The sequence below is a fragment of the Leptodactylus fuscus genome, chromosome 6 (genome assembly GCF_031893055.1).
Source record: "Leptodactylus fuscus isolate aLepFus1 chromosome 6, aLepFus1.hap2, whole genome shotgun sequence".
NCBI classification, from domain to species: Eukaryota; Metazoa; Chordata; class Amphibia; order Anura; family Leptodactylidae; genus Leptodactylus; species Leptodactylus fuscus.
The window spans coordinates 83,911,466-83,932,458 of NC_134270.1; the positions used below are offsets into that span (position 1 = coordinate 83,911,466).

The 20,993-nt window shown below is 41.9% G+C and overlaps 1 protein-coding gene across 1 annotated transcript in view; it reads left to right on the plus strand.

Moving 5' to 3' along the window:
* MYADM (myeloid associated differentiation marker) overlaps positions 1-15,015 on the plus strand; it is a 31,059-nt gene extending 16,044 nt beyond the window's left edge. Inside the window, exon 2 of the mRNA XM_075280336.1 lies at positions 10,254-15,015. Coding sequence (XP_075136437.1) covers positions 10,259-11,170 — 912 coding nt within the window. The 5' untranslated portion in view covers positions 10,254-10,258 and the 3' untranslated portion in view covers positions 11,171-15,015. The remainder of the gene's footprint in view (positions 1-10,253) is intronic.
* Positions 15,016-20,993: the final 5,978 nt, after the last annotated feature.

Consider the following 20,993-nt stretch of genomic DNA (forward strand, 5'->3'; position numbering starts at 1 on the left):
AAGCGCTGCGGGATGAACCGCAATGCGTTCACGCCACGGTTGTTCCAGCAGCGATTTAGCGTGGCGGTTCCGTCCCGTGGGGCGTTAGCCTTAAGTGTTGTAAAAATTCTTGTTTCCATGTGACTGAATATTCATAATCTGATTATGGAGATGTTTTGGATCTTGAAACTTGAGACCCTGCATCCAAAGTGGTTAAAAGTGTTAGAAGATTTTGGAGATGAAGAGGAGGTTAGAGATGAGTCAGAAGTTAGCAACACAGGACAAGGAAGGATTTCTTCCATAGTGGGTTTATGACAGCATGTTTGAAAGAGGATGGGAAAATTCCAGAAGAGAGAGAGGTTAGATATTTTAGTAAGGTAAGTCGTAACAGCAGACGACAGAGATTGGAGAAGACGTGAGGGGAAAGGATCACTACAAGTCGTAGGACGAGGCGAAGAAAGTAGCTGTGAGAGTTCCTCCTCTTTAACGGGTTCAAAAGATGAATGAACAATCTGAAGTGTGGTAGGTGAAGGGATCAATGCCACCAATGGATTTGGTACTGATTTCCTGATGGATCTTATCAATTTTGTCATGGAAATAACCATCCTAGTTTTGGATTGCGGTGTGTCCACAGTGTGGTTTTTACCGCAGAATGGGCGTGGGATTTGCGGGAATGCGACCCACTATGCTTTGACTGTAAATGCCTCATTGGGAAATTTATACCATGTGAGGCCCCAGCCTAAAGGTTAGATTCTACATCTATATTACATTTGTAGATTCTGACGTGCATGTGCTGAGCTTGGCTGTTCTTTCTTCCACTGGCATTAAGACAAGCAGGAAGGAGATGGAGAATGTCTAGTCACAAAATTTGTGAGGTTTTGCCAAGAAATACATTATTCCTGGGCTTGTTGCAGCTTTTAGCAATGTGGGACATTGACTTGATCCATTAACCTGCCTAAAATGTACAATTCATGGCTGTTGAACTGTGAGTGCACTATAACTCCTATCAGTCTATCTACTCATTTGAGTGGCACTCCGCAGTTTATCATCTGCTAGCGGCACAGGCTGAGATTTTAGACTGGTAGCAGGAAAGCCCCACCTTATTCGTCTGTGCTTGTTATTGCTGCAGTTGTACTTTATTACAGGTTACCTCATCTTATAAAGTGTAACAGGAAATGCCTGTGACTCACGCATTGCAGCTGCTACAATGTGCTCCTGTGTTCTTCTTTACAGTGTTTCAGCAGAGATGTTCTATGTATCTGAAAAATAGAATCAGTTTTCCATCATCACACTAGACAACACATTGATATTGCTAATGAACATGATTTTTAAAAAGATTTTTTAAAAAAACATTTTTTAAGCGGTGTTGAGGCTTAAGCTTGTACCCACTACAAATGTAACGAAAGGTATTGTGACTGTTCTGGCACTGATGAAACATTTTAGCTATATCAGATCATACTGGATTATTTTATATCTGCTTAGGTTTGAAATAACTTTCAGAATCTTTGTAGACAAGTATTACAGCCTCTGCAGGCAGGGACCAGACATGTGTGTGCCTAGTCCAGTGATGGCAAACGTTTTTGAGACTGAGTGCCCAAACTGCAACCCAAAACCCAATAAATTATTGCAGATTGCCAACACGGCAATTTAACCTTAAAACTCTGTGGATCCACAATTGCGGACCCATAAATTACGGTTGTGTGAATTGGGCTTTACAGAGCTTGTACTGAAAGGTAAAGGTCTCTGCATTTGGTACTTTTGAACAATTAATGTTCACTATTTACATCACACAGGATCTGTTTTATAGTGACCGTGAAATGCTATTACACCCTGTACTAATATCATGTCTGCTATAAATCAGATACTGTGTGATATAAATAGTGAAGGGACCCCACACAGTACAATCTTCCCCACAGTGGCCCTCACACAGTACAGTCTTCCCTGCAGTGGCACACACACAGTACACTTTGCCCCGCAGTGGTCCCCACAAAGGATTATATACTCCACAGTAGCTCCCCTCCTGACCTAGTATACAATGTTCCACAGTAGTTCCCCCTCCCCAAACAGTACACACACACAATTACACTTCCCTTAATATCCCCCGGGTGTCCTTCCCTTGTTGACTGTGGGCGCTGATGACTTACGGACTCTGCAATCAGTGTAGACCGCACGGGCCTACACTGACAGTGATCAGCTGGATGTGCATTAGCAGCGATCGCTCACTAACCAGATTCCCTATTAGTGAGTGATTCAGGTGACAGCGCGCGTGCCAGCAGAGGGGGCTCATTGTGCCCTCTCTGGCATGTGTGCCATAGGTTTACCATCATGGGTAGGGTTGAGCTGATCTTGACTTTTCAGGATCGATTTTAAAATCCGATTTCCTATAATTTTTCATTCGAACCCGATCTCGATCCCAATTCTAATCCCAATGCAAGTCAATGGGATTTTTCTATTAATCGGAGATCGGATTTTAAAAGCAATCCTATTCACTATACAGCATGGAATCTAATAATTGAACGCTTTAATTGTTAGAATCCACGTTGTATAGTGATTCGGTAAGTAGCCAGAGGATTTTTTTTTTTTTCTAATCCTCTGGCTACTTAGTCCCCCCTGGTGTCCACTTACCTGCAGAGATGGCTGCTCTTCTTTGCCTCGCTGCCGCTCCACGCTGGTCTTCTTGCCTCGCTGCCCCCGCCTCCCAGATTAGGAGAGTGTGGGCGGGTACTGGGAGGGGAGACGTCACGTTTCCCCGCCCTGTACCCACCCACACTCTCCTAAGCCACAAGCACCGCCTTCCAAGCTATTTAAACACTAACCTGGGAGGCGGTGGCAGCGAGGCGAAGAAGAGCAGCGTGGAGCGGAAGCAAGGAGGAGGAGAACACTGGGCACTGGAGCAGCCATCTCTGCAGGTAAGTAGCTACTAGAGATGTTAGTTTAGTCTCCCATTAGAATGAATGGAGGCAGTCGGCGCGCAGGGGGTTAAGGCTGTGTGCCGGCTGCTTCCATTCATTCCTATGGAACCGCAGCGGAGCCTTCACACGGAGTATACACTCCACTCAGAACTACTTGCCTGTCCTGTCCTAAGCAACAGGCGACAACTGGGTGGAAAAACCCTATTTAGATATAGGTGATGACACAGAACACATACAAGACAAACAATAATAAAGGGCAAGTCAGTTAGCCAAGGGTTCGGTAACAGTCGAGCAACGCAGAACAGAAACAGTATCCAAGAGAATAGTCAAAGGTAAAGCCAGAGGTCAATAATATGAGTACAGGTAACAAATTAGTAACAGCCAGCAAGCACAAAGCAATAGCAAGCACCAATCTGAATGTGAGCCAAGAATAAATAGGGATGAAGAACCCACCCCAGACTTGATAGGAAAATAGGCTGTCAATCAGACAGGTAAGGCTAAAATTAACTATTAGAGGAGCAGAGGGAAACCAAGGTGAAGGAGATGGGTGTGGTGGAATAATCAATTACAGAGGTGAAGGAATAGGACAGATTTCAGATAGATCAACAAAAACTCTAAGCAAGGAATCAAAACTAAACACACCTCCTGTTCTGCAGCATGCAATCGGAAGGCACAGAAGTTTGAATGGTTGCAAATTTATCAAGTGGTCAATGGAGGAGTTGTAAGAGTTTTCACTCAACCAATCACTTACTGAAATGCTAAAGCCATGCCTCTTACATTTATGATATCTGAACAACCAATCACATTCCTATTGAAATGGCATATACATATATGGTTTATAGGATGTTAGCCATCAGGATGAGTTAGTAAGACTATGGATATATCTTGGTATTTTCCATGTATTCACAGGGTTCGTGTTTGTATTTCAGATCACACGCTCAGATATGTAGGACCTGGTTAAGGTTACTCATCATAGTATGTCCAGTCTATCTAATTTTATATAATTGCATTTAGAAAAAGTGGAACTATTTCAGAATCTCTAAAATATAGATATAACACAGCAAGGATGAACAAGTGAACCTCACTGAACCAAGCCAGGATGATCATAACTTCTAAAATTCGGCCGCCTCTTTTGAAAAACTGTATTTTCATAGAGCAGCACATTTACTGTTTCTTTAAATACACATTTAGGCAGGTTGGAAATCCTGTGCAACGCAGTTTGCATGCAACATATACAGTCCTATGAAAAAGTTTGGGCACCCCTATTAATCTTAATCATTTTTAGTTCTAAATATTTTGGTGTTTATAACAGCCATTTCAGTTTGATATATCTAATAACTGATGGACACAGTAATATTTCTGGATTGAAATGAGGTTTATTGTACTAACAGAAAATGTGCAATATGCATTAAACCAAAATTTGACCGGTGCAAAAGTATGGGCACCTCAACAGAAAAGTGACATTAATATTTAGTAGATCCTCCTTTTGCAAAGATAACAGCCTCTAGTCGCTTCCTGTAGCTTTTAATCAGTTCCTGGATCCTGGATAAAGGTATTTTGGACAAACAATTCAAGTTCAGTTAAGTTAGATGGTCGCCGAGCATGGACAGCCCGCTTCAAATCATCCCACAGATGTTCAATGATATTCAGGTCTGGGGACTGGGATGGCCATTCCAGAACATTGTAATTGTTCCTCTGCATGAATGCCTGAGTTGATTTGGAGCGGTGTTTTGGATCATTGTCTTGCTGAAATATCCATCCCCGGCGTAACTTCAACTTCGTCACTGATTCTTGAACATTATTCTCAAGAATCTGCTGATACTGAGTGGAATCCATGCGACTCTCAACTTTAACAAGATTCCCGATGCCGGCATTGGCCACACAGCCCCAAAGCATGATGGAACCTCCACCAAATTTTACAGTGGGTAGCATGTGTTTTTCTTGGAATGCTGTTTCTTTTTGGACGCCATGCATAACGCCTTTTTTTTATAACCAAACAACTCAATTTTTGTTTCCAAAATGAAGCTGCCTTGTCCAAATGTGCTTTTTCATACCTCAGGCAACTCTATTTGTGGCGTACGTGCAGAAACGGCTTCTTTCTCATCACTCTCCCATACAGCTTCTATTTGTGCAAAGTGCGCTGTATAGTTGACCGATGCACAGTGACACCATCTGCAGCAAGATGATGCTGCAGCTCTTTGGAGGTGGTCTGTGGATTGTCCTTGACTGTTCTCACCATTCTTCTTCTCTGCCTTTCTGATATTTTTCTTGGCCTGCCACTTCTGGGCTTAACAAGAACTGTCCCTGTGGTCTTCCATTTCCTTACTATGTTCCTCACAGTGGAAACTGACAGGTTAAATCTCTGAGACAACTTTTTGTATCCTTCCCCTGAACAACTATGTTGAACAATCTTTGTTTTCAGATCATTTGAGAGTTGTTTTGAGTAGCCCATGATGCCACTCTTCAGAGTAGATTCAAATAGGAGATCAACTTGCAATTGGCCACCTTAAATACCTTTTCTTATGATTGGATACATCTGGCTATGAAGTTCAAAGCTCACTGAGGTTACAAAACCAATTTTGTGCTTCAGTAAGTCAGTAAAAAGTAGTTAGGGGAATTCAAATCAATAAAATGATAAGGGTGCCCATACTTTTGCACCGGTCAAATTTTGGTTTAATGCATATTGCACATTTTCTGTTAGTACAATAAACCTCATTTCAATCCTGAAATATTACTGTGTCCATCAGTTATTAGATATATCAAACTGAAATGGCTGTTGCAAACACCAAAATATTTAGAACAAAAAATGATTAAGATTAATAGGGGTGCCCAAACTTTTTCATAGGACTGTAAAAGCCTACAGCCACTTAACCATGCATATGCACTGTCAGGGTTGTCTCAATGGGTCCACTGAAGTATATTGGATGATAGTCAAAATTCAATATAAAGACTCGAGTCAGTGATGCATTCAACACAGAGACAAATTGAACCTGGGTAGAAGCATAGCTTTATTGTGTACATTACACCTTTTTATACCCTCTAGAGTGGGCGTAAATATAAAATTAAACATTAATCATTTGAATAAGCAGTTTTAGGTCACATTTATCAAATAACCACTCCCCAAATAGGAAAATTCCCATCACATGATAGTTGGGGTTATTTTAGTTGAAGTCACATAGTCATCTTGTAATGTGATAGGTCAAAGTCCCAATGACTATTAAATATTCATTTTTTCCATCAACATTATCTAAGGGTGCATTCACACTGAGTAAACGCTAGCTTATTTTGTAGAGTAAAATTACACTTGGAAATTTTGCTATCCCATTGACTTCAATGATATTTTCATATATAAGTGTAAAAAATACGCCTGTAAAAAATACGCCTGTAAAAATACGCCTGTAAAATGTCATTGAAGTCAATGGGATAGCAAAATTTCCAAGTGTAATTTTACTCTACAAAATAAGCTAGCGTTTACTCCGTGTGAATGCACCCTTAGTCTGTGATTCCCAACGTGGTCCAGGTGGACCCCCAGAGAACACAGCCGCAATGCAAATTTCTATTGTTAGATCTAATCTTCACATTTTTTGATGAGTTTTGGGAATATGGTAGAAATCTAGCAGCAGGAGGTCCACCGAAACCAGTAAAATTTTGAAAGTGGCCTACAAGAAAAAAAAAAGTTTGGGAACCTCTGATCTAAGTCATATTATCTTCATTATGCCAGTTTGTTATGCTGGTCGTCTCAGACACGAATATTAAGTAGTGAAGACAGGTCACGATGCCCTAAAACAAGGTAAGAGCACAGGCCTTGCTGGAGAAGTAAGAGTACATACATACAGGAAATATATACGGTATATACCAAGAACACACTCTCTGTGACTCCCAAGACACTCTAAGTTGGGGACAGCTCCACAGTTTATGAAAAAGATCAGCAGCGCCCAAACTGTATCTTAAGCCTGTTGCATCATCTTGGGCAACAATATGCTGTAAAGCCAAATGTATCTTAAATGTGTGATAGAGGATTTCCAGCTACAAGAGCTGTTACTTTCATTTCAAAAGACAGTAGGCACAGCTGAGGAATGATCACAAGTGGAATTGTGTCTCCTTATAAGGTCACGGTCTCTGCAAGGCCTGGCAAAGTGCCACATCTCAGTCACTCTATTGCCATGTAGCAGGCTGATGAATATGTTTACATGTCACTAATGTGCTGGACTTCCTTCCCAATGGGAAATTTGGCAGCATGAACATGCTTTGTATATATTATCACTTGCTAAACATTGAGGCTTTGGCTTGGGTCATTGTATACTAACTCTTCTTCTAACTGTCTGACTGTACTAGATGCTGCTCCACTGATTCCAGCATGGTTTGAATTTTTCCTTTTTGTCCCTACTTTCACAAGCAGTACGTGTTAGGGAGATTTCACATCTGCACTCAGTCTCCGCTTTGTATTTCCGTCTTCCGCCTGAGAAACTGGACAGGACACGGTAACCCGGCAGTCAGTGTGCGCCTGTGAGCGTCTTCTGGTCTCTGCGGTGAAACCGTTTTTTTTAAAACTGCACACAAAGTCCTGCATGTCCGATTTTTTTTGTCCGGTTAAAAAAAACGGTTTTGCCTCGGAGACCAGAAGATGCTCACAGACGGACACTTTGCAAACCCATTCAAATGTAAACTGACTGCCGGTCTCCGTCTCCTGTCCAGTTTCTCAGGCAGAAGACGGAAACCTGCAAAGCGGGTGTGAACCCGCCCTTAGTTTTTGTGCCTTTACTGTCAGTTGGGCAGGGAAAGGGGCGTGATTCAGCTCCAATCAGAAATAAATAGTATTAGAGCTCAGACTCACACTCATTTGCCTTCTTCTGTCTGACGCCACCCACAAAGCCTAAATGGTATATGAGGCACAGAAAATGACAACACTTATTGCTGGAGTACGGTATGAGCTAGAATCAGTGGAGCAGCATCTAATAATGATGCAAAGAGCTAGTCCTTGCAGTCGTGGTGAAAGGTCCTCTTTTAGTGCTAGTATCTTGTAAATATTCAGTGTTGTGTATTCAGGTAGTGTCAACAGATTGTAGAATAATTCATTTCCAGTAATAACGTATATCCAGTTGGTTTCCATCAATTCCATTCCCAACCATCTTGTAGATTTCTGAGACTGTCCAAATTAAATGAATGTAGTTTGTAGAAATCCATATGCAGGCTTCAGAAACAATTGGATTAAGTTGTATGTAATTGACATTAAGATGCATGCATTTCCCATGAACAAAACCATATTTATATTGGTACTTTTAACACCTCAAGGCCAAAAACTGCCTTAGGATGTGGCGTAATGACCGCGATTCACCACGGAAAAAATTGTGGCGTATTACAGTCAGGGCAGAGTAGATGGGATTCTAGCGAACTCCATGCCCACTTTGCAGTGAAAACCGCTCTGTGGACACACCGCGGTTTCCAAAACCCGCACACGGCATGTCACTTATACCAATGGAAACACCAGGGTTTCCCCATAGGCATAATTGAAACAGAAAGTCCACAGAGGAAACCTCTGCGAACTTTCTGTTTAAAACATTGCAGGAAGAACTATGATGCGTTGCCGCCACAGTTTTTCCCGCAGCTCTTTTTTGCCTTAAAGGGGTTGTCCCATAGCAAGGATCCTATCTATACTGCCAGTTTATATGGAGTTAAGACTTTTTCTATATACATTGCTTTATCAAAACTGCTTTGTTTGGCTGCTATCTTAATTTATTCACTTCATTGTTTACACTGCTTTTCTATGACCACAGGCCCTGGACCACTGGCTTATCTGCTCAGTCTCTCATTGACGTAGCTGCCTGCTCTCAGGGGGAGGGAGGGGCTGAGTGCTGGGAGCAGCTCTGAGCTGTGTATGTCTGACAAGTAGCAGAGCTCCTCAGATAGGGGAGGGGGGAGGTGAGAGCTCTGAGATTTTTGAACTTTTTATCTCATGCTCTTCCACTTATCAGCTGGTTTAATTGAATTTGGCTGATAATGGCTGAGATAAAGAGTCCGATACCTATGTATGTAATGTAAGCTGACTCAAATCCAGCTCTGCTACATCAGCTTCTACATCAGCTTCATACTGTGGTAATACATTTACAATCAATCCCTCATTACTGACTGCAAACATAGCAGATAGCAGAGCAAATGAAACCCCGCCCACCAATGTGCTGAGAAAACCAGGAAGTGAAGAGAGCCCAGAGCCTGCAGGTTGGTGAACAAGAGTTATGGGAATACTCCATACCCCGGCGAAACCGTTTTTTTCAAACTGGACACAAAGTCCTGCATGTCCGACTGTGTTAAAAAAAAAAAAACATTTGCCGCGGAACTCACAAAATGCTCACGGCTGCACACTTTTCAAAACCATTCAAATGAATGGATTTGAAAAATGCCTGCAGGTCTCCGTCTCCTGCCCAATTTCTGGCAGGAAACGGAAACCTGCGGAATAGAGACCGGGACGCAGATGTGAACGAGCCCTGACTGATGGCTTCAGTTTCTGTCTGTTATAAGTCCACTACCCATAGACTTGAATGTTAAAAAAAAAAAATAATGGACACTTGCTGTCTTTTTTTTTTCAAACAGACACTAAAGTTCTGCATGTAGTATTTTTTTGTCCGCTGGCAAAAAATGGACTTCTGACGGATTGAGTGTAAATGGACACTAACGGACACAATATAAAATCCCATTGAAATTCATGGAAATTTTAATGGATTTCTGGCGTTTCAGCTAGTGTCTGTTGCTAAAATCTTGTAATGGACAATAGTTAAGGACACTGCTGAGGGTCACCAACGGTAGTGTAAATGTTCCCTAAAGAATATGAACTCCGAATGATGTTGCTACACTGTATTCCTAACTGGAGCAGTGCAATCTGGGCTGAGGCCACCAATGCTTTCAATACTGATCTCAATTATCAAGTAAATCTTTCAGCTCCATGAGGAGATAAAAAGCTTTATTTGATCTTGTTATCTCTGTTCTTTATTTGCTCGTACTTTTCCACCCACTATAGATTAGCTTTAAAACCAGTCGGTGATGCTACAAAAATCAGTTTTTGTCTGTGGCGGTATCAAATATGTATAGCCATTGTCCCTTTTTTTTACATTTGTTGGGTGAATAGAGCTATATGGATAGACACCTAGGATTCCAATGTAATGTACCATATATAGTGTCTAAGTTGCTGATAAAGCTCAAATTGAAAGCAATTTGTATAAAGCATATCGTATGAAGACTAGTCACACATTTTTTTTTTTACTTGTTGAGATTGTTTATTCACCCTGCCAAAGCATTATAGAATCATCTTTGGTATTAATTCACTTTTGTTGCTTCTCTTTATTAATTTTTTGTGCTTTCTCTTTGTAGGTACAATGCCGGTCCAAAAGAGAACCGTGGTGGGCAACGTTCACACCCTAAAGTCTCCTGTTGGGATTGTCCGCATTCTTGCAGCTATTTTTGCCTGCGTTACATTCAGCTTGATTGTCCACCATAAAGCTTGGGATGGTCCAATTGGAGATTTTTGCATGTTTTCCTGGTGCTTCTGCTTTGTAGTTACTATAATCATCCTCATTGTGGAGTTCGCTGGAGTGCAGAACCGGATGCCTGTATCCTGGAAGAACTTTCCAATCACTTTTGCCATGTTTGCTGTCCTGATGTGCCTTACAGCCTCCATCCTTTATCCAGTGTACTTATTGGAAGACAGAAGCTATGGTGGTGAGAAACGTACCTATCAAATTGTGGCCACTGTGTTTTCATGCCTTACCACCTTGGCCTATATCATTGAAGTTTCCCTAACCAGAGCTCAGCCTGGAGAAGTTACAGGCTACATGGCAACTGTTCCCGGACTTCTGAAAGTCATAGAAAGCTACATTGCTTGTGTCATTTTTATCTTTATATCAGACGCACATATGTATGAGAGGCATGATGCACTGAAATGGTGCTTGTCTGTATACTGTATCTGCTTCATCGTTTCTGTTCTGGTCATTATTATGTGTGTTGGAGAGTGCACTAGCTGGTTGCCCTGTGCCTTTGAGAAATTCCTCAGTGCTTATGCCTTACTTGCAGTGCTTCTCTATGCATCCGCCTTGATTATTTGGCCCATCTTTAAATTTGATTCCAAACATGGTGGTACCTCTAGAAGGCCTGGTAACTGTGGAGGCAATCGATACCTTTGTGATTATGATAAGGCAGTAGCTATTGCTGTTTTGACAGCTGTGAATCTCTTGATTTATATTGGTGATCTTGTGCATTCTGCTCGACTTGTTTTCATCACTGTGTATTAAGATCAGAGTTTCCTGTAGCCTTCTTCATATTTGCTGTAATAAATCCTTTTTCCATTACATCACGTTATATAACATATATCCATATGAAGGTTGTCTTTGTTTTTAGAATGGAAGGTCATTGTGGAAATGTAACCATATTTCAGAAGCACTGCATCCCACAAGTTTCAATGTACTGCACTACTTTTACTAACCATGTAGTGGCCTTAACTGGGTAATGGCTCTTGCTTGTCATGTCATGTGGATCACTGTTTGTCACAAATCATTAAGTATTATTTAAGACTTTTGGTCCAATGTGAATTTGATAATGTACATGTGTAGAGCTTTCTGAGTAATAGTACTTAAAGGGGTTGTTTAGGCAAAAATTATATTTTTTGATTAGGCCGGGTAAGGTGTAAAAAATAAAACAAAAAACCCATACTCTGTGTCTCCTAATGCGGTCCGGTCCTGCAGCTTCATTGTCCCTGCCACATGTGACTGCTCAGGGCCTGTGATTCGAAGGTGCCCAGGATGTCACAGCCGGCTAGGACTTCTGCCGAGCAGCAGGACTGGAAGGACCCCAGAGCAACTGGGACAGGTGAGTATGTTTTTTTTTGTTTTGTTTTGTTTTCACCTTTTCCAGCCTAATTGAAAATAAATTAATAGCCTGGACAACCTTTCTAAGTGCTTCATATCATAATACATTCCATGCAAATTGCTCTTGAAAAGAAAAGATTTCCCCCGTCCTTGCATCAAATATGTTTCAGTGTAATTGTAACTCAGGAGAAATACATATCTGCTGCACATGAACCAAGGTGTTCATGTATTTGCCAAAGTGTACTGGGCATATTAAATTTAATGGTTTTCTGTCATTAAATATTATATGGAATTTTTTAAGCTTCAGGAAAATGACTTTTGAAATTTTTTTCATTAAAGTTTGAGCTTTGATAGCTTTGATTTCTGCAAAAACAAACAAAACAACTTAAAAATGTATATGTTTATTTATGCATGTGATTATTGGACAGTATTTTTAGATTGTGTATGACATTTACTAAACAAAAAAGTCCTACTTTCACTGACAATAAAGTTTCATTTTTATATACAACATTGTAATAACATCTTATAAATATTATTAAATATTCTTAGTAAAATTCTCTACATCATTAGAGCTTGCATACTGTATTATCTTATCTTTTTCATCTATATCAGTCTTTTACAGAACAAAGTAAAAATATCTACACAAAATATCTAATACAGTGATTCTTGTTTCTTGTCTAAATGCCCTGCACGTTAGGCTAGGTTCAAATTTCTCTCCGCTGGTTTCAGTATAAAAATGTTGGACACCCGGCAGACCCCATTATAGTCTGTGGGGCTGTGGGTAACCGCTGTTTTAGGGGTTGGCCTCTCCATCATTCGGGTCCCCCAACAGACTCTAATGATGGAGACCTACCTATGCGCAGTTGTGGACCTAGACATACTTAATGATTATGCAGGACTTTTCTTTCTGCATTTTTTTTGGTGGAAACACAGTGGGACCTCATTATAGTTTATGGGGTCTGTAGTTTTCCATGGCTAACCACTTGGATTTCTGGTTTTCGAGTCCTCAAATGGAAACCCCAACACATGTGTGAACCTAGCCTTAGTGTGTGTGTTTACATACAGATATAACAGACATGGCTTTATCAGCAAACTGCAGTTAGCTGTAGATAACAGTGAGAGCACTTAGCTGTTGCTGTAAGGGCTCGTTCACATCTGCGCCCGGTCTCTGTTCTGCAGGTTTCCGTTTCTTGCACAAAACAGAGGCAGGAGACGGAAACCTGCAGGACTCTTTCATACCCATTCATTTGAATGGGTTTGAAAGATGTCCGGCCGTGAGCGGCGGTGAGCGTTTTATGCTCTCCACCGTGAAATCATTTTTTTTAAATCGGACACAGAGTCGGATATGCAGTACTCTGTTTCCGGTTTTAAAAAACGGTTTTGCGGCAGAGAGCATAAAACGCTCACCGCCGCTCACGGCCGGACCCACTCTGACAGCTTTCCGTCTTCTGCAAGCTGAGAACGGAGACCCGAACGCTAGTGTGAACCTAGCGTAAGTCGATTAGCAGATCTCTTGCAGACAAACAATGTACAGACAGTATCCCTTACCTCCTGGTCAGCTTAATTTCGGCCAGGGAACAATTTACATGAACCTGCATAAGCTTAGATGGGAGATTCGGAGTGGGGAAGTCTATTGTGAAGGGGGCAGGGCTTAGCCCTCATTGTTCTAATGATGTAATGGAGTGCTATTGAGTATAATGAAGCCAAAGAATCTCCAGAACATGCATTATAATCGGAAGAAAGGAAAATTACACGCAAGTTTCTTTGTGCCAATCACCCAGCTTTCCCAGATTCTTGAAAACAAGCTATCTGTGTCTTAGATTAGAAAAAAGTTTATATGTAAAGTAGATATTGCTGTCGGAGCAGTCTGTATTAAAGCACTGACTGGCATGCTATCCAGCTTTCTAGGAATGCTGAGATACATCTATCAAGCTGAGGATTAATAAGGCTATGTTCAGACGGTGGAAAATGAAGAAGAATTCTCTTCAATTTCCGCCAACAGTATTTTTGCCCGTGGTCTAGACACGTCTGGATTCTCAGGCAGTGCATGGGCGTTCAGTCATGGATTCCCGTTGCTGATTAGGCCCAGATGAATGGCAGAGAATCAGTCAAAAAATACGTGGCAAGATCGAGCAGAACGCTTCTTTTTTCCGTATCCTGCTGTGATCTCTGCCTCATATTGAAAACAGTAGGAGGCCGATTCCAGGAGGAATCTTCCTGGATTCAGGGGTTAAATCCGTCCCCAAATCGGTGGCAATTTCCTCCATGTGAACATACCCTTACAAAGCATAAAGGAGGGTTTACTTAGGTATATTTAGTACTCAGCAGTCCCTGATACAAGATTACCTTGTATGTTATCCAGCTATCCCACAGTTCATAAAGGGACATTGTGGAATGTTATGGTATGATTTATACCAAAGGAGATAGATTAATGTACATAATTATAGTATTTAGTATTCTTTTACAGCTCCACAGGCTGTTACCCAGTTTGAAAGAGAAATCTGGCAAGGTTTAGATTATATAACTATATTCGACAATCCCTATTACAGCATTACCTACATTCCAAAGGCCCTGAAAAGCAAATCTGGCATGGTATACCACTTTACTTACTCATACATGTAGTATAGGGACAATAGTGAGATCTGGTATTCAGAACACTCAGCTGTAGTTCAGGGGATTCTTCCCAACAAAATAGCCACATTCACTGGACAGACAAATATTGTGCAGCCTAAACCCCACCATAGAGAAGAAAACTTTGCTTTTCTAATTTTATTTTTCATGCTCTGTAAATAAGATAGAAGAGAAAATATAACGTGAGGCATCATATAGGGAAAATAGTTGTTTTGATTTGTTTGGGTTGAGTTTAGTGGTCCTTATAAGGTGTTTATCCCATAAAACAACTAATATTGATCATTTATCCCTAATCCTTGATATGTCTCCCATCCTAAATTGACGTTTGCAGGAGGTTTAGACTGTCACATACTTCGTAATATAGTACTTTCACCACCATTTTTTTTAAAAAATAAATATTAAGTAACTGTAAATTTTTTTAAAAAATGCACATATATTTCCATATGTAGCCTTTTTGCCTTAAAAGAATCAAGTGTTTGTGCTTTATCAGTCATGCATTGGCAAGGAGATATGCATAAAACATAGAGAAATCTATTTGCACATACTATATCAATAGCATGCATTTTGTAAACGTATTTTAAACTATGTAAACCTAAGCTGGTTTTTATATTCTGTTTTGTATTTTGTATTTTTATGTTGAAAACCGTTTGCTTTTTTTTAAAAATTGTAATAAATACAATGAAGTACAATATGTGCATGTTGCATATTTATTTGCGTATATGGAAGTGGTAGCCATTATCATGTAACTTTTGGATCGGAAAGTAACACACAAAAAGAAAACTCCCATTCTTGTTACAGGATCTGAATGAATTTGTTCACAAAGTTTCTTGAATGGCCATACTGCAATGTACTGTATTAGATTTGGCTCTCTCTACGTATATGACTGATGGAAAGAATTGGCCGGCAGAGTACATAGTCTGTTAGAGAACTACTCCGATCGCATATGAATGATACCAGTGTACACTCTTTGCCGTCCAGAGCCCATATATTTCAGTTAATGATCCCGGGCTACAGGAATCAGATCTGTCATAAGATGTGCCTTCGGGATCACTGCCCTCTTCATGGGCCATGATAATAGATGGTCACCAAATTGTGTTGGGCATAGATGGCATCATAAAAGGGCCTATGTTGTCACCATTCTATGCCCCTTTACGGTGTCATTGCTGCCTTATGTCTCAGACACTATGGATATAATGAGACATCTTGAAAATATATGATTACCTACGTATACATTCTTGGCTAATTTTGATGTGGAGTGCCTATACAGCTCCGTACCCACAACAAGGAGTGCAGAGCTGTTCACTACTATGTAGGCACATGAACTCATCTGGACCTCTTGGGTTCTTCCTCAACAGAAATCATTTTTGTTTAATGGGCGCTTCTTCCACCAGCTGCAACGTACCACAGTGAGTAGCCATGCTGCACCCATTTACACAAATTTGTTTTTGGGATGTTGGGAGGAACATCTGTTTTTTGTTGAAAAAATTGAAAAATGGGCCATACTCTGGTTAAAGAGGACCTTTCATGGGTTTGGGCACAGGCAGTTCTATATACTGCTGGAAAGCCGACAGTTTTCCCGATCTCAGCCCCGGGTAAAGAGCTATCGGTGCCGGTACCAAAGCTCTTTACAGTCAGAAGGGCATTCCTGACAGTCAGGAACGTCCTTCTCCACAGCAGCGCCAATAGTGCTGTACAGTGTGAGCGGGGAGGAACACCCCCTCCCCTCCTGATAATACTCATCTATGGACGAGCACTGTGAGCAGAGGTTGGGGGCGTTCCTCCCTGCTCACACTGTACAGCACGATAGGCACTACTGTGGAGAAGGACGTTCCTGACAGACTGTCAGGAACGCCCTTTTTACTGTAAAGAGCTACAGTACCGGGACCGATAGCTCTTTACCCGGGGCACAGATCGGGAAAGCCGACTGTGCTGAATTCAGCGCACTGTCGGCTTTCCAGCAGTATATAGAACTGCCTGTGCCCAAACCCATGAGAGGTCCTCTTTAAGATATAAGATATTGATAACTAGCTATACCCGCGACTTCGTCCGCGTCCCCCTGACCTTTGCGCAAACCACTTGCAGCGCAGGCCGTGGTCCCTCACGCACCTTTCCTTGTGCCCGGCGCGGGCCCCTCCCACACCAGCGGGATCCCTGGCTGCTGGCCCCCCTCTTACCCCACTCCTGTGGACTCGGCCAGCTCCCTCTCCAACCCCCCGTCCCCAGCTCCATCTCCATCTCCAACCCCCCCAGCTCCTTCTCCAACCCCCCCAGCTCCTTCACCAACCCCCCCCCCAGCTCCTTCACCAACCCCCCCCAGCTCCTTCACCAAACCCCCCCCCAGCTCCTTCACCAACCCCCCCCCAGCTCCTTCTCCGACACCCTCCCCCCCAGCTCAGTCTCTGCCCCCCGCCAACCCCAGCTCCGTCTCCGACCCCCCGTCTCCGACCCCCTCCCCCCAGCTCCGTCTACACTTACCATGCCGAGGCTGTGGAGGTGTGTGGCCAACACATTAGCCGGCATGTGTGCGGAGTGTTGTGTGTGCTTCCGTCCGCACAGTAGCTGGGTACGTGCGGCTGCCGGCTCTGCTGCTTCATACGCCAGCCAGAGGAGATGTGTGGCCTTCTTCTGCGTCGTCACATACGGGCAGGCGCCCTCAGCTCCAGAGTGTGCCGACGCTGTTGCTTGCTGCGCCGGCATGAGTAAATGTGAGGCCGGCCGGCTTGTCAGCGGCGGTCGCCACATGCCGGCAGCCGCCATCTTATGCAGACTGTGCGCGGACGCAAGCCACGCCCACATCGCACAGCAAGCCTATGGGGCCGTGGTGCTGGCTCTCTATACCGCCCACACACTGGCATGGACCAATTGGAGTGTCGTGTAAGTTACTGCGCTGACGTCATGGCAGAGCCGAGAGCAGAGCTGGGGACAACTTTGGACAGGTGCGGTGGCGATTTGGGGTGAGCGACCCACTTTTAAAGTAGCCTGTGTATCCTTCCTGGCCAATATGTAGCGGTGGGTGAAATTTCAGAAAAAAACGTCCAGCCGTTTTAGCGTGATTGAGGAACAAACATCCAAACACACAAACTTTCGGATAACCTCAACATGAAACTTACATTTGATGCAGCACCTTCCTAGATTTGTTAATTTTTATTAAGAAAGATGGACTATCTACAACACTCTATTGCAAAGACACAGTCACTAATAATTTACTGAGACTCTTAACATCTGCACCAGAGTCTCCAATGGAAACACCGCCACAGAAACAGCCAGAAATCAGCATAGAGAAAAGTCTTACACTGAGGACTTTTCTCTCCACGGGTTTCAGTATAGAAACAACAGATTTCTTATAGTCTACACCCTTCAATAGTTACACCCCTTGCTTGAGCCAGTACACTGTGTGATAACCGCAAAACGGCACAGCCTGCAACAACATGCAGGTGAAATTTATTAGTCTTTCATTTCATTCCAGATATACTGCATGTCACCAACCAAAGGGTAGCTTCAGGGATTATCCTCATGAAGACAATTTATTCTTTAGTTCATGCTGACCCATTTCATCTGATCATTGCAAGAATAGCTTCAGAAACCTTACCTAGTTAATCAATTCTGCTGCAATCTCTGCAGACATATGCTATTACATGGTGGCTATTTAATACATGGACAAAATAGGTTTCCCCACAATGAGGTCTCCACAGTGAGGTCTTCTTTGTTAGCAACTCGCCATTCTGACTAAGAGAGAGGTTCTGAACAGGGGACCCTTTTATTATTCAAAAGTGGGTGTTTTAGTGAGAGATGTTTTTAATTCAGATTTGAACCAGGGGCCAGAGTTTGACAGTTATGTCCTAAAATATCAAAACTATTGCTCGCCTGCCTTGCAGGAATCTCGCACTGCCTCGTCTCTGGCCCTCTTGTTGTCGGTTTACTTACATGTGATTTTTGCAGTCAATCAATGGCGTCTTTCAAATGAGTAATAATGCCAAGAATAGGGCTCTGGACCACTGCAGCAGTACTTCTACTTTGCAAGCAAATGGACACTGGGAGGACTGAAGAAGAGACCACAGCATGGCCGGATTCCTGGGGACAGGTAAATAGTATTATTTTCTAATTTTAGGCCATTTTATTTATTTAGCTATTTTAGACAGGGAGCCTCAATATATCAAAACAGTAATGCAGAAAGTCACAAGGTGAGAGGGATCAGTATAAATGGTTGTGTGAAGAATCCCTGATAAGTAAGCAATTATATTACAGATTTGAAGTAGTACCAGAAGTTTCTGTGCAGTTTTCACTTATCAAGGCTGTATATGTATATATAATTATATACTCAAGAACATGCTGTGGTCCTCTAATTCCATCAATTTCCTTCATTCATTCAATGATTCACAAATCTAGGACTTTCTCCAAATTTCCACTTAAAAGGAATCAAAATATTTGGTTCCTACCTAAAATCACAGAAGAGGAACTCTTTACTCAATCCTTCTCTGAGCAGACTCTGGTAAGTTATTTTAAGACCAAATTTATTGCTTATATGCATATATATATATATATATATATATATATATATATATATATATACGGGAGGGCAGATTTTGTTGGAATAGTTTTCAGGTGCGGGGACGCATTTGCAGTGCACCTAAATTACCAGTATAATGGAAACCCCCCAAAGTGACCCCATTTTGTAAACTACACCCTGGAAGGCATTTATCAAGTGGAGTAGCGAGCATTTTTAACCCTTGAGCATTGCAGTCACTTAATTTCCAGAAATAAATGTGGAGCTGATAATGAAAGGTGAATTTTGCAATTTTCCAGAGATTCGCCATTTCAGTGCCCAATATGTTGTGGCAAGCTTGTGTTAGTAGAGACACACACTCCAAAAACTGGTAAGCCAGTATCCCAGACACAACAGCTTTTGGAGCGTTCATCTCTGATACAAACTGGGCACAACATATTACACATTGAAATTACGTATTCCTGGAAAAATTTTATTTTTTCCTTTTACCATCATTTGTGTATTAATTTCTGGAAAATAAATTATAGCAACTCTTGGAGGTTAAAAATGATCACTGTGCCCTGGATTAATACCTTCAGGAGTGTAGATTCCAAAATGGAAACTGTTAGGAGATTCCACCTTACTGGCATTTCAGGGCTCTGCAAAAGTGTCATGACGTCAAAAAACTATACTGTCTAAATCTGTGCTCCAAAAACCAAAATAGTGCTTCTTCCCTTCTGTGCTCCACTGTGCTCAAACAGCAGTTTATATGACATTAAGTACGTTATCCTGGGTACACCAGTATCATACATGTGGGCACACAGCAGGGGGCAGATGTGGAATGACCCCTAAGGAATGACCTCCTTTTGAAAACTGTACCCCTCAAAGAATTTATCAAGGATTGTAGTGAGCATTAGTATCCCAGGCGGGAATATACTGCGGATGGTGATGGGGGGTGGGGGGGTCACTATTGGGTCACTTCTGGCTTCTTTTCCCTTGTAGCTCTAAATCTGGGGTATCCCCTGATATGCACTTGCACAGTTTATACATTCCCTTTTAGCTTTAGCCAGTTTTGTTCTAATAATTTGGTGATTTTGAGGCTTTTTGTTTTCACATTTCTAGATGTTATATTTATTTTTATTTTCTGGTCTTGCAGCCATATGAAGGCTAGTTGTTTACAGGGTGAAATGCATTTTGTAATGACATCATTTTTGGGCGCCTATAACTTATAGAATAAATTGTATTAACTCTTTCTTGGTGGATAAAAAAAATACAGCAATTCTGGTATAGCTTTTTACCTATCAATTTTTTTAACTTTGCACCCTACATCATAAATAACATGTGACCTTTATTCTGCGGGTGGGTACAATTACGGCGATACCTCATTTATTTTGTTTTTTTATGTGTTACTAATTGTGCAGAACAAAAACCCATTTGGGGACATAAAATCAATTATTTTTGCATCACCATCTTCTGAGATATGTAACATTTTTATTCTTCAGTTTACAGAGTTGGTTGAGGGCTTATTTTTTTCAGGACAACCTGTGCTTTTCATTGGTACTGTTTTGGGGTATATATATGACTTTTTAATCACTTTTTATAGCATTTTTTCTGGTGGTTTTAATTTTTTTTTTTTTTTTATATAATTCACTATATATAGGAAAAGTGAACTATTCACTATTGTTTCAATTTTTGGACTCCACGCTGTGTAGTGATTAAAAAAAAATCCCCCCTGGTGTCCCCTTACCTGCACAGATCCGCTGCTGCTCCCAGTTCTTCTTGGTCTCTCCTTCACAGGCCTTCAGAGCGCCGCCACCTCCCTAGGCTAGTGTTAGAGATGATGGGAGTAGGCGGGGCTTGTGGCTTAGGAGAGTGTGGGCGGGGAGGCGTGAGTGCATCACTCACTTCTCCCCTTCCAGTACCCGCCCACAGTCTCCTAAGCCACAGTCCCCTCCTTTTCCCAGCAGCTCTATAATACTAGTCTAGGGAGGTGTTGGGGGGGCAAACAGGCTCTGAAGGCATGTGAAGGAGAGAGGACCGGACCAGAAGAGGTCAGCGGCAGCACTTCTGTGCAGGTAAGTTGAGCGAAGTTCGCGAGTAGATAGATACTACTGTACATTGACTTGTGTAGTAGAT